Here is a 14,645-nt window from a genome sequence, read left to right on the forward strand (position 1 = left end):
GAGTGTTAACCACCTAAACATTTCTTGAGTCTGTCCACTCTCTCCATCTCCACTATCATCACCTTAGTCTGGGGCCAGATAACTCTTTCTTGTGGGGGCCGTCCTGTGCATTGTAGGATTTTTAGCAGTATCCCCAGCCTTTACCTACTAGATGCCAGTAATACCCCCTGAGTTCTGACAACCAAATATGTCTCCAGACATTGCCAAATGACCGTTGCGGGGGAGAGGGGCAGAATCACCCTCCTCCACTCCCCATTTGAGAATCACTAACCTAGGATGTTATTTGAAGTACTTCTGTATCCTTCTTAATGGTCTCTCTGCATCTACTCTGACTGCCCTATGGCACAAACTGCATACTGTGGTCAGGAATTTTTCCAAAACACAAATATGAATTGCCAAAAGCTGGAATCAGCCTAAATGTCCTTCAACAGATAAATGGATAAGCAAACAGTGGTACAACTATAAAATGGAATACTCTTCAGCAATAAAGAACCAACCATTGATATATCCAACAATTTGGATGGATCTTAAGAGCATTCTGTTGAGAGAAAAAAGCCAATCTCAAAAAGTTGTGTGCTGTATGATTCTATTTACGTAAGATTCATGAAATGAGAAAATGGTAGAGAACAGTTGGTTGCCAGAGGTTATGGTTGATGAGAGGGTGTGACCAAGGAGCAGCATGTGGGAGTTTCTTTGGGGTGATGGAACAGTTCTGTGTCCTGATTGTGGTGGTAACTACCTGAGTCAGTGCATATGAAGAAACTTCATAGAACTACACACACACACACACACACACACACACACACACGTGAATGTAAAAACAGGTGAAATCCAAATAAGGTCTGTAGTTCAGTTACTCGCATTGTGCCAGTGTTAATTTCCTGGGTTTTATCACCGTAGTCTAGTTACGTAGGATGCCATCATTGGCAGAAACTGGGTTTAAGGTACTCATGAAGTCTGCTGTATTTTGGCATCTTCTTGTGAATCTGAAATTTCTTCAAAAAAGTGAAAAGACCCAATATATCATTCCCAGTTTGAACGCCCCGCAGTGACTTTCTGTTCTTAAAAGACCCAACTCTTTAATTTGGCTTATACGTGTCAGCACAGTCTGAGTTCCTCTCCATGTCTCCAGTCCTCATTATTCCTTTCTGCTGCATGCATTTTCTTGAATGTGTCAGTGTCCCTCAACCTTCCAGGGCCTTTATACCTTCTCTATATTCACTTTTTCTGGCATATGCCCTCTTTAGCTCCTTTCCCTTGCCTAATTAAATTCTGATCGTCCCTCAGATCTCAGCTTATATGTGACTTCCTTGGGGAACCCTTTTCTGTCCGCAAGTCAAAACCGTATTTCCAGTGAGCAGAACTGTTCTTGCTCTCAGAGCACATCATTCAGGCTGTGGTTCATTGATGTTGCTGTTATTGTTTGACTGTCTCCCGGACTGGACTTTTAAGTATCCCGTTTGTTTTGCTTACACTGTATTTCCAGAGGCACCAGTATAGTGCTTGGCAAGTGGTTGACCGTTACTGAATATTTGTTAAATGAGTAAAAACTTCAAAAACTTATTTGGTAGGTTTAGAAGTTTTGATTTTATACTTGAGGCAGGCTTGAAAATTTGTAATTTTTAAGGAAGTTTTCCCACATTTTGTAACCCATTTTTGACTGTTAGGTTGAAATGCTATCTAGTGGCATTTTTGCTACAGTTAACTTTTCTAAAACCCGAGACATATCATTTAGCCATTATGGGGCACATTTTAGAATGTAAACTAAGAAAACCTGGGAATCAAGCACAGTAAAAAATTTTTTTTTACTGTTAACAGGAGTAGCCCTCGTACACTGCGTAATGAGGAGAGAGGAAGTGTTTCAAGAATATTTTAAATAACTTATTTTTATTTTAAAAGTAATAGTGACTGGAATCTAGATATAAATCTACCATGCATTCATGTGGCAGAAATTAAATTAGTAATTTACTATTTGAAATATATTGGGTAATTAATTACTTAGTTAACGTAAAATTATTTCTCAGTAATGGAGTAGGTGTATGAAAATGTCTCAGATTGTTTGCACATTAAATATTCTCACACTATTTTCTTAGGAATTTTGACAGACCCTTCACCTGGAGATAAGTGGCATTATAAACAGTAAGGAGAGACATCTGTCTGTTGATTATTTTAAAAAACTATTCTCTAACTATACAAGGTTTAAAAATATACTTTTTATTACTGCGTAATATTTATTACATTTTAATATTTTTACAGTTTTATCATAATTGAAGAAAAATGATGGAAGAGAGTGGAATAGAGACAACACCACCTGGGACTCCTCCACCAAATTCAGCGGGACTGGCTGTCGCTGCCACAGCAGCACAGCCGTCTTCCCCCCCAGCCCCTTTAGGTACGTGCAGTTGTCTAGCATCAGTATGTTTTGAGGATAGTCAAGATACTGTTATCTTTTCTCAGAGTCATTTAAAAAAAGCATAGAGGCATACCTCAGAGATACTGTGAGTTCAGTTTCAGACCACTGCAATAAAGTGAATATTGAAATAAAGTGAGTCACATGAATTTTTTTGTTTCCCAGTGCATATAAAAACTATGGTTATGCTATACTGTAGTCTATTAAGTGTGCAATATATTATGTCTAAAAAAAGAATGTACGTACCTTAAGTAAAAACTTGCTAAAGTATTGCTTAAAAATGCTGATCATCATCTGAGCTTTTAGCGAGTTGTCATCTTTTTGCATTAGTAACATCAAAGATCACGGATCACCATAACAAATACAATAATAATGAAAAAGTTTGAAATGTTGTGAGAGTTACCAAAATGTCACACAGAGACACAAAGAACAAATACTGTTGGGAAGAATGGTGCTGATAGACTTGCTTGACACAGGGTTGCCACAACCCTTCAATTTGTAAAGCGGAGCAACATAAAATGAGGTGTGCCTGTATATTAAAAATTCTGTAATCTTTGCCAGGATGAAGGGAGATAGCCTTTTTTAATTTAAGCCCGAAGACAAAAAATATATATGTTTTGCTTTATCTTAACTTTAGTTTTTTATGTTCATACTGACTAGAAATCATCTTTGTTATGACAGAGATATCCTAAAAAGTATGTGTTAGCTTTGTCTAATGTTCTGTGACTTTGTGGTGATTAACCTTCTGACCAAAGTTTGAGCCTTAAATTGTGAGGTTTTATGCTCATATCAGCAGGGATAAAAAACGGCTTTATTTTATTAAAAGCACATCAAAACAAACAAAAATAACAAAGGTCTGCAATACCATAACTTAATTTTACATATCTGCTGCTTTTACTGACCGGAGTTGAAAGTCATTTGCACTCAGTCATAGTCATATATTTCAAATCACACATTTAAAAATAACTCTTGGGATAGGGTCTGTTAAATTTAAAAATTTTCCAAGAAGACAGTAATGAGACACTTTGAAAGTGCAAAACATTTGACTGACGCATTTTTTTCCTGCCCTCCTTTTTCTAGCTGCAGCCAGCACTTTCTCTTCTCCAAGCGTGTCCTCTGTGCAGCCCCTGCCGCCACACACGTTCTCCACCCCTCAGCAGTCCCTGCCTCCTGTGAGGCCTTCACCACCCTTGCCCTTTGTGCCTCCTTCACCGGTTCCTTCTGGTCCTCCACTCATTACCTCTTTACCACCTCATGTTTCTCCACCAACTGCTGCTGCCTTCAGTAACCCTCCTTTATCCCACTTCCCACCTTCCACTTCTGCCCCAAACACTCTCTTATCTGCCCCCGCTTCGGGCCCTCCCACATCAGGATTCTCTGTCGGCTCAGCCTATGACATTACACGAGGACATGCAGGAAGAGCTCCCCAGACACCCCTGATGCCGTCTTTTTCTGCACCTCCGGTGACAGGTAATTCTTTCTCTCACTGATACTTTGAAACAAGTGGTTATGGTGAATGTTTTATTTTTTTTAAAAAAACAGCTTTATTATGGTATAATTCACATACAATTCAACCCTTTTATGTGTACAGTTTAATAGTTGTTACTGTATTTATCGAGTTGTGCAGCCATCACCAAAATCAGTTTTAGAACCTTTTAATCACCCCAAAAGAAACCCCATACCTATTAGCTGTCACTCCCTACTTCCTCCCAATCCTCATGGCCCTCAGAACCACTAATCTACTTTCTGTTTCTATGAATTTGCTTATTTTGAACAGTTCATATAAAGGGACTCAAAATATGTGTCTTCTGTGACTTAGTGTAATATTTTCAAGATTCATCCATGTTGTAGCATGTGTCAGAACTTCCCTTTTAAGACTGAATAATATTCCATTGTGTGGATATACCACGTTGTGTTTATTCATTTCATCAGTTGATAAACTTGGGTTGTTTGCACTTTTTGCCTATTGTGAATACTGTTTTTATGAATCTTTGTGTGCAAGGTTTTCATTTCTCTTGGGTTTATACCTAGGTGCAGAATTGCTGACTTTTTTTTTCCTGGAGGGTTTTTTTTTTTTAATTGAAGTATAGTTGCTTTATAACATTGTGTTAGTTTCAGGTGTACAGCATAGTTATTCAGTTATACATATATCTATATCTATTCTTTTTCAGATTCTTTTCCATTATAGGTTATTACAAGATATTGAGTAGAGTTCCGTGTGCTATACAGTAGGTCCTTGTTGTTTATCTGTTTTATATATAGTAGTGTGTATCTGTTAATCCCAAACTCCTAATTTATCCCCTCCTTCTCCTTTGATAACCATAAGGTTTTTTTGTGTGTCTATGAGTCTCTTTCTGTTTTGTAAATAAGTTAATTTGCACCATTTTTTAGATTCCACATATAAGTGATACCATATGATACTTGTCTTTGTCTGACTTACTTCACTTAGTATGATAATCTCTAGGTACATCCATGTTTCTGCAAATGGCAGTATTTCATTCTTTTTTATGGCTGAGTAACGTTCCATTGTATATGTATACATACATATATATATATATATGTATATATATATATATCCATTCATTTGTCAGTGGACATTCAGGTTGCTTCCATGTCTTGGCTGTTGTAAATAGTGCTATGCTGTGAACACTGGGGTGCATGTCAGAATTGCTGACTTTTGAACAACTACCAGACTATTTTCCAAAGCAGCTGCACCATTTTACTTTCCCACCAGCAGTGTATGAGGGGTCTGGTTACTGTGCATGAATGTTTCATTCCCTTTTCCTTGATCTCCAGAGCTTCCTATTTTCATTTAAATTATTAAAATAAAGCTGATGTTCCTTAATATATGATTTTTATATGATATAAAACTTAGTACATGATTAGTATGTGGAATGTCAGACAGAATTTGAAAATTTTGTCCTAACATTTTGTGCAGTTATAGAGAAACATCAAGGTGAAGTCTGAGAGTTTTTTTTAAAGCTTTACTTAAAAAATTATTAAGACTGAATGGTCCAGGGAGTAGTTTTATTTAGCCAGGTAAGAGTTCAAAAACAAGTGTATGTGCCATAAGTTGGTGGAATTGGACTATTTTATTTTCTAGGTCAGTTACACCTACTTTTTCGACTTCCCTGGAATGGTTATTGGAAATCAATATCAAAACTTCATCCTGTCATATTCTGCCTATTGTTTCTCATTTTAGGAAAAGAAACAATTTTGTCGTGATTTTATAATCCAACTTGGCTTGTCTGCCTTAACAAATAAAAATTTTTCAAGAGTACAAGTATGACATCTATGTGTATGTATATGTGAATATTTTTTTGAGTTAAAATAGGGTATATGGATATGTTTACTAATTTTTACATGCTTTTTGTATGATGGGCTTGAGTGCTCATATCAGTTATTTTTATGCTTTAAAGAGATTCAGACTATAGCTGTCTGCATCCAAGTGCTCATAGGGCAAACATGAAGTACTTTTGGATGTATATTTTCTGTCCATTTTCAGGGCACTTGGTGTAAGCTTATGAAGAGGGAAAGAAATTTCTTCTTTGGAATTTTGTATATTTTTTTAAAGGTTTAGGTGATTCTTTGAGCTCATATCTCAGTGTTGAAATGCCTGAGTATATAGTTACATTATTAAAGCTATTTTGAACTACTCATCTCATATGTTCTATCTTCTTTTTTTTTTTTTTCTTCTATCTTCTTTTTATAGGAAATAGTTTATGGAATAAATTACATATATTAACATTTTTGCCATTAACTAGGTATTTTGCCAACTCCCATTACTCAGCAAGCTGGTTTGACGTCTCTGGCACAGGGAACTGGAACCACATCAGCCATAACTTTTCCAGAGCAGCCGGAAGATCCTAGAATTGGTAGAGGGCAGGATGAAGCATCTGCTGGTGGACTCTGGGGTTTTATTAAGGTAAGGGGTGTTTACTTTAAAAATCACGTTTAATTTTTTAATTATAAAACTAACAGATATTCATTAGAGAGAATTTTGAAAATACAAAGAGGTGTAAGGAAAGATTAAAATACCTTTTATTCTTATTACACTTTTTCTATAGCTCCTCTGTCTTTTGGATGTGCATATCTATGTAAATGTGTCTCTTTTTTAGTGATTAGCAAAGTGGAGTAGTGACACATGACACAATTTTGTTGTCTTTACCTAGCGTGTATCGTGAACATCTTCCCAGCTATAATTCTTCAGGCTACTTTGCCCAACATGTCATTGCATTTATTTCCCATGTTTTATTTCACTTACCTGTTATTGGCATTTTCTAATTGTAATTCTTATTAATTAAATTAGGATGAGCACTCTTGTATGCCAATCTCTATGTGCATCTCTGTTTTATCAGAGTTAATTCTTGGTAAATGTCAGTGTGGACATTTTAAAAATTACTGATACATATTGCTCTCCAGGAAGGTTATACCAAGATACACTGTCAGAACATCATTCATTTGCCAGCAGTGATTTTATTAATTGAAATATAGTATTTTCTAATTTGATAGGCAGAAAAATAATACCTTGTTTAAATTTGCATTTCTTTGTTACTCAATTTGAACTTTTTCTAATGTGATTTTTGGCCATTTGTATTTTTATTTTGTGAAGTCTATATTCATGTTCTTTGCTCAGTTTTGAATTGGGATGATTTTCTTTTTTAATGAATTGATAACTCTTAATGTAAGAAGAATATTATATGCTATCATATGTTGCAGTAGCCTCCATTTTTATCTTACATTTCAACTTTATTATGCTTTATTGACACAAAGCCTTCTAAATTTGGGGGAGTCATTTCTATCAGTTTTTAAAAATGTTTAAAATGACATTTACCTACTATATTATATGATAATTATTTTTTTATGATTTCTTCTAATTTTCTTGTGGTTTCATTTTTTTTGCTTACCAAGTTGATATAGCTGATACTTACTTTACTATATTATATGAGGCAGAAGTCAAACTTAATTTTTTTCCAACCACTTAATCGACTGTTCCAAAATCATATCCCAGTGATTTGATATGTTACCTTTACCTTAGTTACTAAATTGTGTGTTAACCTCAGTTTCTGTGCTCTGTATTTTATTTCACTGCCCTGTCCTTGCAACAGTACCACACTATTTTAATTATTGTAACTTTATTTATTACACTAATATTTATTGAAAGCCTACTCTGTGCTGAGGTGGGGATGAAGAGTATTCATAGATGAGTCAGATAGAAAAGTCACTTCTGAGTCTCTGCATTCATAAAGGCAGATCAGCATTTGGTAGTGTAAGTTTGCTGTTTTCTCTTCAAAATTTTTCTTTGCTGGTCTTTTCTGTTTATTTTTCTTAATGAATTTTAGAATCGCTTTGTCAAGTTCCCCTCAATATTCTGAGGGTTTGGCTGCAATTTAATTACATGTTAAACATTTTTTTATTTTTATTTTTATTTATTTTTTTAAATTTATATTTTATTTATTTATTTTTGGCTGTGTTGGATCTTCGCTGCTACACACAGGCTCTCTCCAGTTGCAGCGAGCGGGGGCCACTCTTCATTGCGGTGCACGTGCCTCTCACTGCAATGGCTTCGCAGCATGTGGGATCTTCCCGGACCAGGGATCGAACCCACGTCCCCTGCATTGGCAGGCGGACTCTTAACCACTGCGCCAGCAGGGAAGCCCTAAACATATTTTTAAATTGGTAGCTGGTTAAACTGATTTACAGCGTTTGAGTTTTATGTATCAGAAAGATGGCATTTTTCTAAGCTTCTTTATATCACTTTGTGCTTTTTAAAGGTCTTCTTTATGTAGAGACTGTCACTTCTTTTCCTCATTAAGAGCATGTGTCAGCATGTCAGTTACCAGTTGTAATACTCAGTTCAACCCTACAGATCTTGTAAATAACTCTCAGCATAAGATGGGTGGACAGTCTTAAATGTCAGTGTTATGAACTCATCTATTTTTCTGAATCACCTTAGTTTAATAGTAGGTTGGGACAGGTGGAATCAAGGCCTGTTAGCCAGATGCCATCTCTAAGTCTCTTCGACTGTGGGAGAAGCATGGAAGGAAATACTCAGATCTGGTTCCTTCTGTCTAATAGTGCGGTTTTAGGAATTCAGAGGACTAGGTCTGGTTTTATTAAAAGGGAGAATTTGGGAACAAAACAAATAGGAAGTAGGAAAAAAGAAACTTTCATAGAACAGAGTATTATATATTAAGGTAATAAGTAACTGTTCTGCGAAATAAAGATAAATGTTTTTACTGTTTTTATTTTTATATTAGGGAACAAAATATTAGTCTTCAGAGACATCCAGTTACAATCTTTATTTGAGACCTTGATGGACAAGTTTTGCCTAGTCTTTTATATAGATAAATAAATAAATAGTAATGAAGTGAAATAAAAATACAGGTATACGTAGAAATGAAATAAACATGTATACATACACACATACATATATATACAATAAACATACTTCCCAGGCCAGTGTTGCTCGAAGTGGGGTCAGTAGATTGCTGTCAGTCTATGATGAGATGAGAAGAGAAATTGAGAGGAAGCATTTTGAAATTTCATATCAATTTGACATTACCATAACCTTAATTTTCTTATATTTTACAAAAGTATAGGTCTGCAATGCATTGGAAACTTAAAATTTTTTTTCCTCACCATCCGGTAATCATGGTGTTCTTTGCTTAGAATGAGTATTTACATGTGAATTTGTTCTGTGCAGGGTGTGGCTGGGAACCCTATGGTGAAATCTGTGCTTGATAAAACAAAACATTCAGTAGAAAGCATGATTACAACGCTGGACCCTGGCATGGCTCCATATATCAGTATGTACTTAAAATAGAGCAGCATCTGCCATATAAAGTATGTGCTCATGTCAGCCACTGAGTGTAATCCCACAGGTCTTGTAATTAGTGAAAATCCTCCTATATTCTTACATTGATTGTCAGTCTTGGTTTTGATGCTTTTAATTCATCTTTTTCTTAGTCACCATTAAATAAATTTTGAAAACTTCCCAACATGAACTTTGGAGGAGTAAAAATGATTTGAATTATTAGTATACTCACTGATTTTAATTATGAATATGGTTAGTGTTGCTTTATATGAATATTACTGTTCATTGTTGACATTTGAAGTGTTGCTTTGTTCATATTTGGTTTTGACATTTCTCCAGTTATCTATTTTAATTAAATGTGTTTATGTGTAACTCAGGAATAAAATTTTTATAGGCTGTTAATCTATTTACTAATAATATGTCATTACTAGATTTGTTGGGAAAGCTACTTTAATCACCTTTGAACCCTCATTACCAAGAATTCTCCAGACGGTTAACTGGAGGATTAATTTTTTATGTACATATCCAGTCAGTGAAATAACATAATCTCTTAGCAGGATTTGTGACCAATTATTAGTAATTCTGTTGAAGATCACAATTTAGCGGCCAAAGCTATGCACCAGGTACTTGAACAGAGATTTTCAGTAGCAGTAAAAAGTCAGTAGCTTTCATAAGTCTTGAGTCTGTTGGTAATTGTCTAGTAAATGTCAAAGGGCAAGACCTAATAATGATAAGTACCATTTATTAAATGCTTGATTTGCCAGATACTAATTCCCATAAGAGCTCTGCAAGCTAGGTGTTTTTTCCTCAAGTTTTAGATGAGGAACTTGTGTTCAGAGAGCTTTATTATTATCGTAGGTTACACAACTTGGTGGAGCTAACACTTAGCTACTTTGCTTCCCTTTAAGTGGAAAATTGAATTGTTCAGTCTGTGTTTGTAATTGCCAGGGTTTAGAAATTGGACCCTACCATATATACTGATTTCATATATTCATAATAATCAAGTTTGACATAATTAATGCAGTATATATGTTCTTCTCTTCACAAGCTCTTATTTTTAGTGAGAAAAAGAAAGGAATTAGTATTTTTGGAGCTCTTGTTGTTTTAATGGGTAGTGTGTTAGATGGTGAAATCAATTACCTTATTTAATCCTTAGAGCAAGCCCTGTGAGGTGGCAGGAATTTTTCTGTGAGGAAACAAGCTCAGTGACTTCCCCAAGGTACCGAAGCTAGTAAGTGATAAAATCAGGACTCAAACCAAAGACTTTTCTCAGGCCAGTACTCTGCATGACGTCCAGAAAAAGGAGAATAAAACGGGGAGAGAAAGATACAAAATGAAATTTCTATTATTAGAAGATATAATAACATATAATCTTCATCACCTATAAAAAGCAATAATACTGAGTGTGAAAAACCTATTGACAGGCAGCAAAAACGAGACCATTTGGATCTAACAAAACTCTAGTAAAACTTACCATGTTTTTATATAAATATTTTAGAAATCACCATAACAATTTCAAATGTATCAAGAAAGCACAAGAACTATTAGAAATGGACTTTAACACAGTTTCAACATTTTTTTGATTAGCTCTCCCTTTATAATCATTAAAAGTGGCATGAGTCATCACAAAAAACTGAAAAGCTTTTTGAGCTGAAGCCTAGTGGAACAGTACTTAGCTAGATAGGGTTAAGAGATATGTCCCACATGGAGAAAAAAAAAAGAACAACATATAGTCTTCCTCTTCTTTCCTATGGTAACCCTTGCTTTTAGGTTTTAATAATTTAAGAAATTCCAGTAAAGATGGGATCTGTGGAACATTGTTTCAATCAGGAAAAAAGAAATCCATAATAAAAAGCCCAAATATTTGGAAAATATTTTCAGCTGTTCCAACGAGACACTTAACTGAGGAAAAGCATTGTTTCTAGGGCAAAATATATCACAGTACAAACAGCTTTCTTGAGAAATCTCAGAGTAAGATGCCATTAGATGACAGGGTGAAATGTATCTGCTTGTATCAGGCAGTGTAGTGAAAAGATACAGACCTAGATTTGAGTCCTGACATCATCGCTAAGTAGCTGTGTTACCTCGGCCGAGACCTTATCAGCCTCAGTTTCCTCAGCCAAAAAAAAGGTAATCTATATCTTGCATTGTTTTGCCAGGTTAAGAGTAATTATGTAATAAAATGTTAGTGCATGGTAGTACTTATGAGAATTTCATTATTTTAATTTGGAATTGAGATTTTCTTCTGGTCTTTGTAGAATCTGGAGGTGAACTGGACATTGTAGTGACCTCAAATAAAGAAGTAAAAGTTGCTGCTGTCCGAGATGCCTTCCAGGAGGTCTTTGGCTTAGCTGTGGTGATAGGGGAAGCTGGGCAGTCCAGCATTGCCCCACAACCAGTGGGCTATGCAGCTGGATTAAAAGTGAGTAATAGCGCATCTTTTTCAGGATATAGTAGCTGGCAGTTCATTTTTTAAAATTTCTGATGATAATCCTATGGTCTATATGGAGCTTTTGGGTTTTTACATACTGAAATATTGATTTGGTTTTTAATTAGACAATTCTGTAGTGTTAGGAAGATACAGTGGAGTTTAAATTTAAAGAAACCTAAAGTAGGTTTTGATTATCGGGGGAGGGGAGGAACCACATGCCAAGAGCACAGAAAGAGAGCAGTTTTAGTCCTGAAAGAGATCTTCTTAACCCAGGATTAACGTTTAAATCCATTACTGAAATTATAATATCCCTTGAATCCCGTAAGCTTTTTATTACTATCACTATTAATAATACTTTACACTTTATGTATTTCTTCATGGTTTATGGGATTCTCATATATTTGGAAGTTTCCAGAGTAGTAATGGGGTTCTAGTAAGCAGGTTGTAAATACACCTGGCAAAGTCCCCCTTTTCCCTTGTATTTTCTGTTACGGAAAAACCCGAACGAACTTTTTAGCCAACCCAGTACTTGGTGAGGGGACTTGGCACTCATCCAGAAAATTTTCTTAACTTACTTTCTTTGACTCTTCCCTTTCCCTGTCCTTTTAACTACCTTGCCTTAGAGACCCGACTAGCTGGCATGTTACAGGCACAAAGCCTGTATATGACCAGAGTGTGCCAAGGTCTCATCAGCATATAGAGACCTATTAAGTTACATTACCAGTAGTAATGCACTTACCAAAGGAAGACACTGCCATAGTTTTTGGTAGTGAGAGAAGAAGACCTTGTGATTAAGTCTATAGATACCTATATAATCTCTACGTAATAGTGGCAGATAATAGAATGGCTTATTTTGAAAACAAATTTCACACACTTGCATACTCACACCACCACTTGAATATCGTACACTTTGTCTTCTGGACTGTTACCATTAAAAAATTTGTCACATACACAAGCCAATCCCATTACCATAGTAGACCTGGCCCCCTCTTGCGTGCTAAGTGCTAAAGTTCCAAGAGTTCTGCCCTCGCTCTCATACACTTTTTACCATCAGTATACAGATACGCAAAAACAAATGAACAGTTCGTCAGCATGTAAACACTGCTCCCACCTTAAAAAACAAAAATAAACCAAAGAAAACCTTAACAAATTTTTTTACCTTACTTTCCCCATCACCTCCAACCCTAGGTTTTCACTTCGTTTTGCAGCAAAACTTGCAGAGAGTTGCCAACAGTTTTATCTCTAGTTCTTCTCTTCAGTTTCTTATACCCACCCCAGCCAGGCTCTCACCCTCACCCCTCCACCGAGAATGCTTTCAAGGTCGCCAATGTTGTGCATCTTGTTTGACCTACCACTGGCTTTGAGACTCCTCTGTAATGTCTTTTAAGCTCGCCTTTGGGGATGCCACACTTGGTTTTTCCCTGCCTCACTATTTCCTCTGTGCTTCCTTTGCTGGCTCCTTTTCTCCCCAACCTCCTGATGGTCTCCTTCCCTTCATCTACGTTCACTCTCTCAGTGATCTCAACCAGTCCAGCTTTGAATACCAGCTGTGTGCTGACAGTTTCGAGTTTGTATCTCCAGCAGAGACCTCTCATGTAAACTAGGTTAATATAAAAGTTGCCTTTTTAATACCTTTACTTGAATGTCTCAAACTTAGCATGTCTCAAACTGCTTTTCTTTCCTTCCAACCTGTCCCCCGCCGCAGCTTTCTCCATCTCAATTGATGACGGCTCTGTCCTTCCATTTTCTCAGTTGAGAAACCTTGGAGTCATCCTTGACTTCTCTCGTTATCCATATCCAGTTCATCAGGAAATCTTGTTCACTGTACCTTCACAATACATCCAGCATCTGACTGCTTGTCACTGTCTCCGTTGCTCCCACCCTGGGTGAAGCCACCACAAAGCCTTGCTGGAATCTTGGGTTCACCTCCTAACAGGTCATCCCGTTTCTACCCTTGTGGCCCTGTATGTTATCCTCAGCAGAGTAGCCAGGGTAATTCTTTCAACACACAAGATCAAACCATTTCACTATTCTTTTCAGAACTTTATATTTCACTGAGTGTAAAATCCAGATTCCTTCCTTACCAAGGCTTCCACAGCCCCACATGGCCTGGCTGAACTGGCCTTCTATTTTTTTTTTTTTTTTTTTAAATTGAAGTATAGTTGATTTTCAATGTTTCAGGTGTACAGCAGAGTGGTTCAGTTATAACATATATATATATACATATATGTGTACATATATATATCCCTTCTCAGATTCTTTTGCTTTATAGGTTATTACAGGATACTGAGTATAGTTCCTTGTTGTACAACAGTAGGTCCTTGTTATCTTTTGTAGGTCCTTGTTATCTTTTATATGTAGTAGTGTGTATCTGTTAATCTCAAATTCCTAATTTATACCCCCACCCTTTTTCCTTTGGTAACTATAAGTTTGTTTTCTATGTCTGTGAGTCTTTCTGTTTTGTAAATAAGTTCATCTTTTTAGATTCCACATATAAGTAATATCATAAAATATTTGTCTTTCTCTGATTTACTGCACTTTGTGTGATCATCTTTAGGTCCATCCATGTTGCTGCAAATGGCATGATTTCATTCTTTTTTATGGCTGAGTAATATTCCATCGTATATACACACCACATCTTCTTTATCCATTCATCTGTCGATGGACACTTAGTGTGCTTCCATGAGCTGACTATTATAAATAGTGCTGCTATGAACAGTGGGGTGCATGTATCTTTTCGAACTAGAGTTTTCATCTTTTCCAGGTATGTGCCCAGGAGTGGGACTGCTGGATCATATGGCAGCTGTATTTTTGGTTTTTAGGAAACCTCCATGCTGTTCTCCACAGTGGCTGCACCAGCGGCCTTCTGCTTTTCTCTGGTCTTCCCCCTTGCTCACTCCACGCCAGCCACATTGGCCTCCTTGCAGGTCTTTGCACTTGTCTGACAGGCTGCTCTCTTCTCACAGCCTTTTCACAGCTCTCTCTGA

At 36.4% G+C, this 14,645-nt stretch overlaps 1 protein-coding gene across 1 annotated transcript in view; it reads left to right on the forward strand.

The window, feature by feature from the left end:
* The first annotated feature begins 2,257 nt into the window (after positions 1–2,257).
* PRRC1 (proline rich coiled-coil 1) overlaps positions 2,258–14,645 on the forward strand; it is a 37,369-nt gene continuing 24,981 nt past the window's right edge. The window contains exons 1-5 of the mRNA XM_007457609.1: positions 2,258–2,392; positions 3,491–3,880; positions 6,175–6,335; positions 9,117–9,219; positions 11,486–11,649. Coding sequence (XP_007457671.1) covers positions 2,278–2,392; positions 3,491–3,880; positions 6,175–6,335; positions 9,117–9,219; positions 11,486–11,649 — 933 coding nt within the window. The 5' untranslated portion in view covers positions 2,258–2,277. The remainder of the gene's footprint in view (positions 2,393–3,490; positions 3,881–6,174; positions 6,336–9,116; positions 9,220–11,485; positions 11,650–14,645) is intronic.

This window comes from Lipotes vexillifer, unplaced genomic scaffold (assembly GCF_000442215.2).
Source record: "Lipotes vexillifer unplaced genomic scaffold, Lipotes_vexillifer_v1.1 scaffold1084, whole genome shotgun sequence".
NCBI classification, from domain to species: Eukaryota; Metazoa; Chordata; class Mammalia; order Artiodactyla; family Lipotidae; genus Lipotes; species Lipotes vexillifer.